Source organism: Myxine glutinosa, chromosome 4 (assembly GCF_964187855.1).
Source record: "Myxine glutinosa chromosome 4, kmMyxGlut1.1, whole genome shotgun sequence".
NCBI lineage: Eukaryota > Metazoa > Chordata > Myxini > Myxiniformes > Myxinidae > Myxine > Myxine glutinosa.
In genome coordinates, this window is record NC_136264.1 from 79,021,209 (window position 1) to 79,035,107 (window position 13,899).

The 13,899-nt window shown below is 43.9% G+C and overlaps 1 protein-coding gene across 2 annotated transcripts in view; it reads left to right on the top strand.

Annotated features, from left to right (window-relative positions):
• Positions 1-13,899, top strand: part of LOC137424879 (uncharacterized) — a 180,225-nt gene that overhangs the window by 39,879 nt on the left and 126,447 nt on the right. For both annotated transcript variants that reach the window (XM_078776063.1, XM_078776064.1), the window contains exon 7: positions 1,451-1,613. In XM_078776063.1, coding sequence (XP_078632189.1) covers positions 1,451-1,613 — 163 coding nt within the window. The remainder of the gene's footprint in view (positions 1-1,450; positions 1,614-13,899) is intronic.

Consider the following 13,899-nt stretch of genomic DNA (forward strand, 5'->3'; position numbering starts at 1 on the left):
GTATGGATTCGGATACGTGAATTATTTAATTTTTAAGTGATTCTTCAACATTGAGAGATCGGGCGAAAAGTGATAACATGATATTTGAAAAAGTTGTGGACGTGTTTTGACTAAACTTGGGGGATGAGTTGGTTAGGTGACAATAACAGGCTGATTAGATATTGGTTTAGGTTCGAATCTAGATCTGGCCCATCAAAACATAAACTGTTCAGCCTGGCAGAGTTATGCGCCCCACCGAGTGCCGTTCCAGTTTCGGTTTGATTTTTGGCCCAGCTATAAACCTTATGATTGGTATTTCACAGGCAGGGAATAATAATAAGAATTTTGATATTGTATACTAATAGCGTGTTTAACATTTTAGAAAATAATTTGATGTGCAAAATTGATGTGCATGGAATTAAATGAGAAAAAAACAATTCCTCGGAATACAAAATGTCAAATGGATAATGTACATAGTAAAATAAATAAACGAATATAACACGTATGTTCAGAAACCAGCAAGAGTGTAGCGATGTGAGGCTGTTTACTGCTATATCAGGCTGATCGATGAAGAGGTGTAACAGGTACACAGCGAAGTGTCAAGCAGTAACGCTCAGGTGGATCACTATATAAGACACACAGTGATCTCTCACCTCAAAACTCCTCTCTCTTTCCTTGGCATTATCACTGCCACGTACTCTTGTGATAAAGTGATAAAGGTTATTAAATGGGTGACAACAAAAGATGGGGTTTCCATCGCCCAAGTAATCACTCAGCACCCACTGCCCACAGAACTGTCACTGGATTTGTTGAAACACGTGGAATGAGGCACGTGGTGAGTGACATTGTTCGCAGGGTTATGCCTTACGATAAGTTATCGTGTCGTGGCCTCAAAAAAAAAAAAAAACACTCGTCACAAAGTGTGCCACCCCTCAGATGGCCGTTCAGTTGGGTGTCCAATATGCTAGCATTAGAGTCTATTTCTTTCGTATGCAGCACATGGGTGCAGGTAGCATCAATGGCTGAGGCGGTGCGGCCTTGCCACTGATGTGATGCCCTCTGAAGGTAACAGCAGTAATTTGGTATTTGGCTAGGGTACTGGTGATAGCTCGCCTACTCTTCACGGATGCCATTGTGGGATCTTTAACGTCCACCAACTCATGGCAGCAGACGGAATACCCAGTTTAACATCCATCCAACGGATGGAACGTACTGATGAATCACCCTTATGCGAAGCACATGGATGACAGTTTAGCTCGGCAGAGATCCAAACCCAGGATGGACAGCTCAGGGGCCAGTGTGCATACCTCGAGGTTATCCGGCGAGCCCAGCATTAGCCAGTGGATATTTAAAGATCTCCTAATGTCATTTGCAGATTAGGGTTAGGGTTAGGGCAAATTCCATATTCATTTGAAATGACTTGCTTCTCCATGTTCCTGTCTCATTATACAATTGGTGTGCATGTTCACAGGGAGAGAAAATATTCTACCTTGTGAAACCCACCAACAGTAACCTGATTCGCTATGAGAAATGGAATACCTCCACCAGTCAAAGCGAGACGTTCTTTGGAGAGCTTGCTGATCGCTGCTACAAATGTGTGCTACGACAAGGCCAGACACTTTTCTTGCCAACAGGTGAGGCTCACCATTGTCATAAGAGTGGGTATGTACTGGGTAATATGTTGTTACGGCCTGGGTTCTGGTCTACTACGAGGGGGTTAGCCTCCGTTCCCTCCCGAACTTACCGGACCTGAGGCTGCGCGCACGAATAACTTCATACTTTGGCAGGTTGCGAACCAGCAACTACAAACGCCAATTGGACCGTCGCGTGATAGCAGGGTCCAATCGTCTAACATTGCTTACCTGTACCACATGATGGTTTCAATTAGGGAATGTACCTTCCCTTTGGTGGTGTACCACTTTCTTTTGTTCCTGGATGGAAATTTCGACGGACCTACAAGCGTTGGTACACGCCGGGTTGATGCTAATTTTGTTATGGCCGATCGTTACTCTGGGTGCGAGCACTGGTGGACCAATGAAAGAAAAGACATTCATGGACAGAGGGAAAGGAAACGTTCAACAATTTGATTTATTTACAAATATGTACAGTGCAACTTATCGGTAGGAAAGAAAAAAGGACAAGAGGCAGAAACTTAGCTTAATTTATGCCTTATGAAGATTACTACGAATAAACACAACAAGGGCACCCAGCACACATTCACGGGGGGCAGGGAGGGGGGGGGGGGGAGCAAACGTTGTAATCCTGTTAGCAAAGCGGTCACAATTCTACCAGATGCTTCTCCTTGTGACGCCTTTTGTCTCGACTCCACCAACAAGCACCTGGCCGGCAAATGGCAGTCCCAACACGGGCAGGTAAAGACGATCCCCAGCACGAACACGAGCAGGCAAAGGCGATCCCCAGCATGAACACGATGAGCAGGCAAAGGCGATTGTCAGCACAAACCTGGGCAGGGAGTCCCAGCACGAACAAGGGCAGGTAAGCAGGCACATGCAGAAAGAATCCAAGTCATGCACACATGCAGAGTCCTGTGAGAGGGTCCGGCCTAGAGCCCACGTGCACAGCCAACAATGTTCAAGGCCAAGCGAGAGTTATGCAGGCATGTGCTAGGAGAACAAAGTCAAAGCCAAGAGAGTGAATCATGTGCAGAGGCCTGTGAGAGAGTCCGGTCAAGAGCGGATGCACACGTGCTGGGAATCCGGCAAAGAGAGAGAGTGAATGCACGTGTACAAGGCCTTTTTGTCCAGCCCTCGCCGAGGGTGGAGGGGGGGGGGAGTGTTTTCCGGGCTCCCGATTGGTCGAGTATGCCCCCACAAGCTCCCCCGAAGTTCCTCAGGCCCTGATTGGTGGGTTTGAAAAGTTCCCTGTCCACAAACCCTCTCAAAGGGACTTTTACCTGGTGCATATCCCAATGGTCTTTGGTCTTCTTCTGTCCTTCAAGACTTTGAATCAATAACTGTGGATGCAGTCTTGGTGCATCTGCCGGGCTAATTATCCCTTATGAGTTGAGGGCCTGTCTGTCCCTCCCCAACGCATAAAGACATACTAACCCAAAGTAAGGGGAAGGGCTAAGATAATGTTCTGCTATGAAATAACTATTCTAAGGGACATGCATGGTGGTTGCCATTAGTATATATATATATATATATATATATATATATATATATATATATATATATATATATGCAGTATATACAGTGTATATGTGTATATACACTATTTGACCAAAAGTATGCGGACACCCCTTCTAATTAGTGGATTCGGCTGTTTCAGCCACACCCATTGCTGACAGGTATATATAATTAAGCACACAGCCATGCAATCTCCATAGACAAACATTTGCAGTAGAATGGGCTGTACTGAAGTACTGAAGACAGAGACTTTCAACATGGCACTGTCATAGGATGCCACATTTCCAACAAGTCAGTTCGTCAAATTTCTGCACTGCTAGAGCTGGCCCGGTCAACTGTAAGTGCTGTTATTCTGAAGTAAAAATGTCTAGGACTAACAACAGCTCAACCGTGAAGTGTTAGGCCACACAAACTCAGAGAACGGGACCACCGAGTGCTGAAGCGTGTGGAGCGTAAAAATCGTGTGTCTTCGGTTGTAACACTCACTACCGAGTTCCAAACTTCCTCTGGAAGCAACGTCAGCACAACAACTGTTCATCAGAAGCTTCATGAAATTGGTTTCCATGGCCGAGCAGCCGCACACAAGCCAAAGATAACCATGCGCAATGCCAAGCGTCGGCTGGAATGGTGTAAAGCTCACCGCCATTGGACTCTGGAGCAGTGGAAACGCGTTCTCTGGAGTGATGAATCACACATCACCGTCTGGCAGTCCGACGGACGAATCTGGGTGTTACGGATGCCAGGAGAACGCTACCTGCCCGAATGCATAGTGCCAACTGTAAATTTTGGTGGAGGAGTAATAATGGTTTGGGGCTGTTTTTCATGGTTCGGGCTAGGCTCCTTAGTTCCAGTGAAGGGAAATCTTAACGCTACAGCATACAATGACATTCTAGACGATTGTGTGCTTCCAACTTTGTGGCAACAGTTTGGGGAAGGCCATTTCCTGTTTTAGCATGACAATGCCCCCGTGCACAAAGCGATGTCCATTTAGAAATGGTTTGTCGAAATTGGTGTGGAAGAACTTAAGGTGGGAGTGCATCAGGGGTCGGAACTAAGTCCACTACTATTTGTAGCTGTGATGGAGGTGTTGGCTCGGAATGTAAAGGAGGGTTTACCGTGGGAGTTGTTGTATGCAGATGATCTGGTGTTGATTGCAGAAAGTATGGACGGACTGAAGGAGAAGATGAACGAGTGGAAGGAATGTATGGAGACAAAAGGTCTGAAGGTGAATATCAGAAAAACAAAGGTGATGGCAAGTGGTAAAGCATGTGGTGAGGTGGAAGGAACTGGGAAGTGGCCATGTGCTTTGTGCAGGAAGGGTGTCGGAGTGAATTCCATTCAATCTACAATGTGCGCTGAGTGGGTTCATCAAAAATGTAGTGGTGTGAGAGGGTCATTAACCAGTCTGGCAGCTACATTCATGTGTAAGGTGTGCACAGACTGGGTTATCAGGTTAATACCAACTAACTATCCTTTGGAAGCCTGGTGATGGCTTAACCGTTAAGGTTGCTGGGTAAGGATCCTGATTTCAAGCCCCTGACATGCCATAAATAGCATTAGGTGGGCTGGCTCAGCCTGTCATCCTTTCAAGATCTGCAAAATGAGTTCTAGCTTTGGGAGAAATGAGCCATTACAGTATCCTACGTCAGAATAGCAATCTGTCCAGGATCGTGGCCCTTAGCCAATTAAACCGATTGTGACATGACGTCCTGATGCCTGATGGTGCGAAAGGAATAGTAAATAAAATAAAAATATTGTAGCTCAAAACAACTCGTAATTTACTTCACAATGACTGTAACATGGTTGTTGTATTCCTGTTCTTCCATATTATGCTTCACCAGTCTATATTATGTTAAGTTTATGGGAGGGGGAGGGGGCATTAGAGATTACCTTAGAACAGATAGAACTGCATAGAGTAGTATGGTCCGTGTACGAGTAGGTAGACAATGTTTACGTAATAAGTAGGGATACGTCAACTTATGGATTGTCTTGTTTGAATGTGTGCCATATGGAGGGTGGTGCATTGTAATGGATAGCGAGGGATTAAGTAAAGGAAACGTGTGAAAAACCTCCCTGTAAACATCCACTGAGTTCACCGGTTGGTAAGAGAAGAGCAAACAAAAGAGCAAAGAGAGAAGTAATGCACATCGTGGTTGGGCTCTGCTCTGCTAAGAAAGAGAGGGGGAGGAGCTATGATCGTTTCCTGGTCGTTGGGTGGAGCCCCAACGCTTCTAGGGGTGGAGGGTTTTCAAGGGAGACAAGGGAGGAACTGACAAAAAGCGCAAGAGGATTGCGCTAGTTCTGAGGAGAAAGGGGAAGAGCCTGTGACATGCGGAGCAGGATCGCGCTAGTTGTGAAGAGATCCGAGGAGAATTGGGAGTGAGAGAATTGGGAGTTTTTCATGTGCAAAAGGCCCCGCTAGTATTCATACGTCATTATTAAGGGCCCATATTACGTACAACAAGTATGATATTCTGGCATTGATTATTATCGATTATTATGCAATCAAAAAGAAAATTTGTCTAACAGCACGAGCCCCACATACATACTCGGTTAATAATTTAAGTTTCTTCAAGTGGTAATTCTTCTTTCATAATTGTGGAAAATTCTCTGCCAGTCTGACATTTAATTTTTAAGTCTTCTTGTACAAGGACTGGAGAGGAATGTTTGGGCTGTTTTCTACAGGGTTTTGGAGGAAAATGAAATTGAGTGCCCACCAAAAGCATGGAAGCATGCCTTGCCTTGCATAAATCTCAACCAACTTTGCATGCCATGCTAGTGAATGTTATTTGTGGACTGTGACTTGAACTGCGTCAGGATGGTGCATCATAGAGTGCTGTTTTATGAGCTGCTGTTCCATTAGACTCTGTTTATGTTACACTATTAGCAGTTTTGAACTTTATGGCAAGAAAACTGCTTTAATTTGAGCAATGTTCAAATGTATCTTGGCTGGAACAGTGTATGATTTGTTGGATCTATGTTGGTGACTCAAAGGATTCGAGAGGAAAAGCGTGACTGGACGTACAAAGCAATTTCTTGTAGTTCAACATGACAGATGAGAAGATATGAGTAAGCAATGCCAATGTAGAAGGTTGGAGGAGTGTGGGTGGGTTGGGGGCGGCGATTGGTAGATGTGAATAAAGTATGACCATGTGAGAACTGAACATGGAAAGATGGGAAATAAGGACAAGCTCAAAAATGGCTGAAAGTCTGCCAGCCTGTCTCTTTCTTGTGAAAATATCCTTTGTTTGGCGAAAAAGAACAAGAAAACTGCTTACAACAATTGCTTTTGGATTTGGTGGCATCTAGTATCTAGTTATAGCCTGGTGTTGGCTTAGCGGTTAGCGTGCCGGCTTGGGATCCTAGGATCCTGGGTTCGAATCCCGGTCGATCGCTGAATTAACGCCAGGGGGGTTGACTCAGCCTGTCATCCTTCCGAGGTCGGCAAATTGAGTACCAGCTTGCTGGGATGAATGATCCCGGTGTGTACCCCGGTTTAGAATAGGTACACCGTATCACTGCGCATCGTAAGAGCGTGACCAAGGGTTGGCGTCAGGAAGGGCATCCGGCCATAAAAACATTGCCTCAAACAGGGAACCCTGATTGTCATGGGGCCCGCAAGGCTAACCCCCGCTCTAGCGGGGAAAATGGCCTTAAAACGATCATTCATTCATTCATTCATTTCATTCTAGTATCGCCAAGTGAGTCGAAGGGAATTGGGTATAAATGGGACAGCGAGTGTTGATTCCTTGTGTGGCATGTGCAATCTTTGTACATTTGGTGAGCTGAGATGGTCATGAAAGGCTTTTGGTGACATCATTCATAGCTTTGGCCTTTAGTGTGGCTTTTGAGTTGCCTGCTCTCAAAGCAGGTTTTCGCTCATCATAAGTAATTCCAGGAGCACACAGTGTGCCAAGCAAGCTCAGTCAAAAAATATTTTAAAATAATTTTTCTATTTGAATAACTTGAAATTCAGCTTGATTTGAAAAATGCAGCCGAAAACTTGGACTAAGGTTTCTGATGCTGCCTAGATTTGTGCAGGGTATGCAGCGCAACCTGTTTAGCTGCAAAGTGCAGGAGGGTTGATTGGGGTGGGATGTGGAGAGCAGGGAAACAGACCGACTTTGTTCAAAAGTGTTTGTCTTTTTATTCATTGTTTCCCCAACAAACAGTCTCCAGGAAATTACTGTTTGGCTCATTACAATAGCCAGGTTTAAGTGACAGCTTTCCCAGGTCTGTTTTCATTGCAATTTGCCTTCTTTGTGATGGCATTGAGGTTCAGCTGCTGTAAATCATCCTGGCATGTTTCCAAAATGGCGTTGTACCTTTAACGCGTGTGCTGAGCGAGATGTGAGGTTTCCCTGCATGACCCAGCCTGATGGGGCCCAGTAATTTATCATGGTGTAGTGGGTGGCGTCGCATTTGTGATGCTTCGTCGTGTGGCTTGAGGTGAATAGACGATTAAGAATGTACATTTTGTGTCGAATCAGGTTTAGACTGTGGTTACTTTTTCTTTTTAGTTCTGGCTTCGATGGAATCGTTTGCCAATTTCATGGATTTTTATTTTTACACTATTTTTACACTATTACACTCGTCTCTTACCCCTCTCTTGGGCTGAGTCAATTTGGACGTAGATGTGACCATGAGATGCAGATTGCTTGAGCGTGGAAGTGAAAGTCTGTGGAACTTTTTGTGCATGGCGCCATTGTGGCCTGGAATTCCCAAAGCAATCCAAGCTCGCCTTGTTCACCGCAAACATAAAAAGTCGCTCGCTCGTGCAGTAAAATGAAACCACCACAACGTAACACTTTTTAGAAATAAATACAGCACCCGCTGTTGGCCCCAAACAATGCTTCGCTTGAGAACTTTAGCAAAAACTGCAGAATGTGATCAAATAAATCGCTGTGCTCCCTCCATTTATTGTTTTATGCATTTTTTTCCTCTTCTTGTCAGCAATTGGCACGTATATTTTCTATCGACATAACTTGCTTAAGCTGCCCGACTCAAACTGTTTTGAATTTTGTCATGGGCCAGATTGCAAGTGTCGGCGTGTGCATCAACACACGTAAATGTCATTGTCATGAAGTTTTGTGGTCAATGACTCACAATTCACAAATAATGGTTATTGCTGTTTCCTTCTTGGAATTCCTCATTTCCTCCGCCACCAAAGGTGGATGGAGGTTATGTATGCACCCCTGTTTGTCTGTATTGTTTGTCTGTTTCAGAGCAGGATATCTCAAAGTTATGGACGGATTTGGACGAAACATGGTGGACAGGGTTTGTTGTGTGACGCCGAGGAATTGATTAGGTTTTCGTTCAGGTCTGGATGCAGATCCTGCCTATCGGTGGGATTATAAAACACAAACTGTTCAGCCTGGAGGAGGTATGCACTTTACTGAGTCCCATTATAGTGCTGCAGCTGTATTGAGCTGACCTTCATTGTTGAATTTTATTTTTGTTTGGCTTTGTCAACCACAACAATTTGTGTTCTGCCCTCCAGAAATGTTTTGGCTACAACCTTGGAAATGATAGTTGTGGTGTAGAAAGCACGACTTGTTTTTTATACCCCCCCAAAATTCTTGCCTTCTGCCACCCCCGCCCTCCCTCCCTAACCAATGTCACGTGACATGCTACCGTTTGAAACCAATAATTGTGGTGATTTGTCCAGTAAGGTGAGGTTGATGTGGTACTATGTGTGCAGAGTAATTGATGACCAAATTGGTTTAATTATCTCATCATTGTTTTTGCTTCAGAACTGTTTATTTCTGTTTACCCAGAAATATTAGTTAGTAATTGCTGATTGTTCAGGTGGGACAGCAGCATTTGTCACATGTATCACCACACACACGTTAATTTTTTTAAGTTTCATTAACACACAGACAAACATAGACACAGACAGACACACAGACAGACACACAGACAGACACACAGGCACGCACACACACACACACACACACAGACACGCACACACTTTTACTGTGGGTAAACTCACACATGCAATTCTGACAACTCGAGTTACTCAACAAAAAAAGTCTCGGCGTCCCTCTCCCAACTCTGTCCCATCTTTTCTCTCCACACCCTTCCCCTCCCAATCCTAAGTCATTGATCTCCTTCCCACTTCAATCCCATCCCCTCCCCAATGTTCCATCCCCCCATCAAAAGTCCTCAACCCACCTATCCCCTTCGAAAGTTCTCCCATCTTAACTCTTATCCTCCTCCTCCACCTTTACCTGCTCATACAAGCAACCGGGCATTCCCATGTGGAAACAGCGGAATATGTAACTCGTTCTGCTCCCCTATCATGATATCACCGACTTCACAGAAACCCACCACAATTTTAAGAGAAAATAGTTGGAAATAATAGCAAACCTGCATAACCTCAGCAGTAAAAGTGCTGCTTGAGAGCACTGGTTCTAAAGGGTACTTCTAAATGGTTCGAAAGGGATCTAAAGAGTAATTCTAAAGAGTTCCTAAATTGGTGGCCGTCGTTTAGAAATTGGGGGTGAAGTCGGGTGAACTGTCCAACCAATTGGTGGAACTCGCACGCACGACCTCTTTTATAGTATATATTTGTGAAACTTGTGGGGGTAGTTGTGGTGAATTACCATGGACAGTGAGTCATACATGTCTGCTGCTAAAATTTTCCTTTATGTGAAGTAATATTTCTTCTCCTTCCCATTCCTTCTGCGTACATGTGTCATTTCGTTGCCTGTTCCTCTGTTAATTTTCAGCCCTGATATCGTTTCCTGGCTGGAATAAGAAGGGGGAAAGAGAACTTGGGTGGGTGGAGGGTAGAGGGAGGTTGTCAATAGCTGCTTAATGGTAGAATAAATGGTGAGATGGAAATTTGTGGACTATTCTCTGTAGACTGCTAGAGTAACATGGGCAGGTATCCAGACCTGCACAGAGTATACATGGATCAAGTTTTTAGCTGAAGGTTTTGGTCATTTCTTTATTGTGTGTTTTCTTTTAACTTTTGTCCACCCAGCTTTGCTTGGCTGTGGCGCTTTGCTCCCGTGTATAACATTGCTTTGATGCGCAAACATTTGGACGTCTGCTCCCTTCAAAGACTCTTAACTCCTATTTGTAAACCTTCAGTGCTTGAAAGATGATGCTTTGCCTTGAATGAGCATCCCGTGTTTCTAACTGAAGGTTCTTTTTAATCTTGGAGCTTTCTGTGAACATCGATACCCTCGGCAATACTTTACGAATAACACATTTCTTTGTCATCAAACCTCTTATCGTCTCATTGGCATGACGTTGTTTGAACCACAAAGGTCAGCATCACACTTTCAGCCAAGAAGCTCGACACAGCGGGCTTAACGGTTAACATGACGTGATTGTCGAGACAAATTGCTGAAGTCATTGGAAAGCACCCCGCTGATCTAGAACTCAAAACCACACTTTTGTTTCCCCACCCACATGTCTTTTCCTTTCAGCCGTCCCGTCCCCTCCTTCCTGCCAAGCTCTTTGGCGGAGAATATGAAGAATAGACCTCAAATGTTAAGCTTTGCTATGCATTTTCCCCATTGAATCAAAATGGTGTCGATACCCATTCACTGATCATGGTTAACCTTTTTTCAAAACCAGTTTCCACTATTGATGGTTTCCTCCCATAATTGATGTATTTCGAGGCTGATCCATTGGAGATGATGAAATGAAGGAACTTGGAGGCCATTTCGCCCATTGTGCTTGTGCTTTATCCACACCCCATTCATTTAAGATTACAGTTTTATTCCACTGGGCCGTTGAGGGTAAGGGTGGGCGGAGGTTATTTTGTCGATACCCTTCATTTTGTTGGCCTTATTTTGTTTGTTGGCCTCTCTCGCCAGAGGAGAGGTTATTGCATTTGAGTCCGCTTGTCTGTCTGTCTGCTTGTTTGTCTGTCTGTCTGTCTGCACAGAATAAATATGATTTTCTCTGCATCCTTTGGTCCGATTGACAGGGAATTTTCACCATAGAGCCTCCTCCTGTAGAACCTTTTAATGATAATAATGACGTCATAGGTCACGTGGTATGCGCACCATCTTGGAAAAACCGAAAAATGTTTGCACCTATATCTCGGAAAGCGGTGCATAGAAAAAATTGAGACATGGCTCATTGCAATGAACTCTCCATGGGGAATACCGTATGTTAATGATGATGTCATAGATCCCTCCATTGTGACATCATAATTCGACAATCGACAAGTACCAAACTTCATCCGATCAAGATGAAATTTCTTGAGCGCCATCTATGGATAAATTTGGTGGAGAAAAACAAACAAACGATGACATCCTCGGTCACGTGGTTTGGCCGCCATATTTGTTTTAACACAAAAAATTAAAAAGCACCAAAACACATGCCCTGGCAAGAGTCTGCAATCTCTGATTGCTCTTTCTTGTTTTAATTATCTTTTACTTATCTTCAGCACCTTGCATGAAGAAATGTAAGTTGCTGGGGATGGCTAAGAATAATGAAACCAAGGCTTGCATAATGCAAGGGGCAGTCTTGGAGCATGTGACACAGAAGAAGGATCTGGGGGTGGTAATAGATGTGGGGGTGGGGGTGGGTAAGCAGACAGCGCAGTGCCTGGCAGTTACAGTCACGTGAAAAAGTAAGTACACCCCATATAAAGTTTTGACGTTTTCAACATATTTCAACACACAGCTATTTGATCTTCATTTCAACAATATTGATAGATAAAGGTGATATAATACAACAAATATCATGAAACATTTACATTTTGTAGTCCATTGTATAATTTAAATAAACATAAATGCAAATTTCGCATGTGGAAAAAGTAAGTACACCCTTGGCTCTAATAGGTGGTATTGCCCCCTTAGGCAGAAACAACCTCAAGTAGGCGTTTCTTATAACTGTCTACCAGTCTCTGACATCGACTGGGAGAAATGTTTGCCCACTCCTCCATGCAGAATTCTTTCAGCTGTGCGATGTTTGAGGGGTTTCTTGCATGCACAGCTCGTTTCAAATCCCCCCACAACATCTCGATGGGATTTAGATCCGGGCTTTGACTTGGCCATTCCAGAACCCTCCATTTCTTTCTTTTCAGCCATTCCTTGGTGGATTTACTGGTATGTTTAGGGTCATTGTCATGTTGCAAGGTCCACCTTCGGTTGAGCTTCAACTTTCCGACAGATGGCCTCACATTATCCTCAAGCACCCTCTGGTACAATGAAGAATTCATAGTGGATTCTATGATGGTGAGCTGCCCAGGCCCTGATGCAGCAAAGCTGCCCCAAACCATAATATTTCCACCACCAAGCTTTACAGTTGGTATCAGGTTCTTGTTGTCAAATGCTGTCTTTGGTTTTCGCCAAACATGTCTTCTGGTACGGTGGCCAAATAGCTCTACCTTTGACTCATCTGTCCAGAGCACATTGTTCCAGAAGTGCTGGTCTTTGCCGAGGTGTTCATTGGCAAACTTTAGTCTTGCCCTGATGTTCTTTCTGGACAGCAAAGGTTTTCTCCTGGCACACCTCCCATGTAGATCAAATTTTTGCAGCCTCTTTCTCATGGTAGACTCGTGCACTTTGACATCAACAGTGGCAAGAGCTACCTGTAGGTCCCGTGATGACATTCTGGGGTTCTTCGAGACTTCTTTCAGCATCTTGCGGTCTGTTCTCGGGCTGAACCTGCTGGGGCGGCCTGGCCTGAACAAGTTGGCAGTTGTTTGGAATATTCTCCACTTGTAGATGATCTTCCGGACAGTCGAATGATTGATTTCAAATTGTTGGGGAGATCTTTTTTAATCCCTTCCCAGACTCGTAGGCATTTATAACCTTCTTTCTGAAGGCCTCAGAGAGCTCTTTTGATCTAGGCATGGTGACGCTGCACACTTCAACAACAAAGAGCAAACCAAACGGAATGTCTGAGGTTTAAATAAGACAGGTTCCTCCAAGATCCTCTCTAATGATGTTCTAATCATTTGCACCTGAGCTGGTGCACCTGATTCTAATTTTAGGTATTTGAAGTCGTGATAAATGTAGGGGTGTACTTACTTTTTCCACATGCGAAATTTGCATTTATGTTTATTTAAATTATACAATGGACGACAAAATGTAAATGTTTCATGATATTTGTTATATTATATCACCTTTATCTTGCAATATTGTTGAAATGAAGATCAAATAGCTGTATGTTGAAATATGTTGAAAAAGTCAAAACTTTACATGGGGTGTCCTTACTTTTTCACGTGACTGTATAGTTAAATCTAGTTGAGTTATAGGTTGTATTCACAGGGGGATAAATTAGACACCAAATGAGGTCATGTTAACTCTATACAGGAATTTAGTGAGGCCTCACCTAGAATATTATGAACAGCTTTTGTCACATTTCAGAAAGGACATTGCTGTTATAGAAAGGATTTAATGTAGAGTGCAGACTAGATTTATTATTTGGCTAACGAGACTAAGCTACGAGAAGCGGCTGAAGGAAAAGGGACATAAAATGTAAGAAAGGAGGTGATTATGAGGTGATTGCAATGTTTAAGATGATGAGGGTGCAGCAAAACAAGTGCAGAAGAGGTTTTCAGCAGAATGGATATTGACAGATCCTGGGGCTACAGCCTGAGATTTAAGAAGAGGAGAGTTCGGACAATAAAAAGGCAGAGGTCTTTCACCGAGTTGTTACGGTGGATAGGGTTATGTTTTCACCCCTGTCTGTCTGTCTGTCTGCTTGTCTGTGAACAGGATTTCTCAAAAGGTTGTGGATAGATTTGGCCAAAACTTGGTGGACAGGTTGGCTGTGTGACGAGGAAGAATTTATTCGA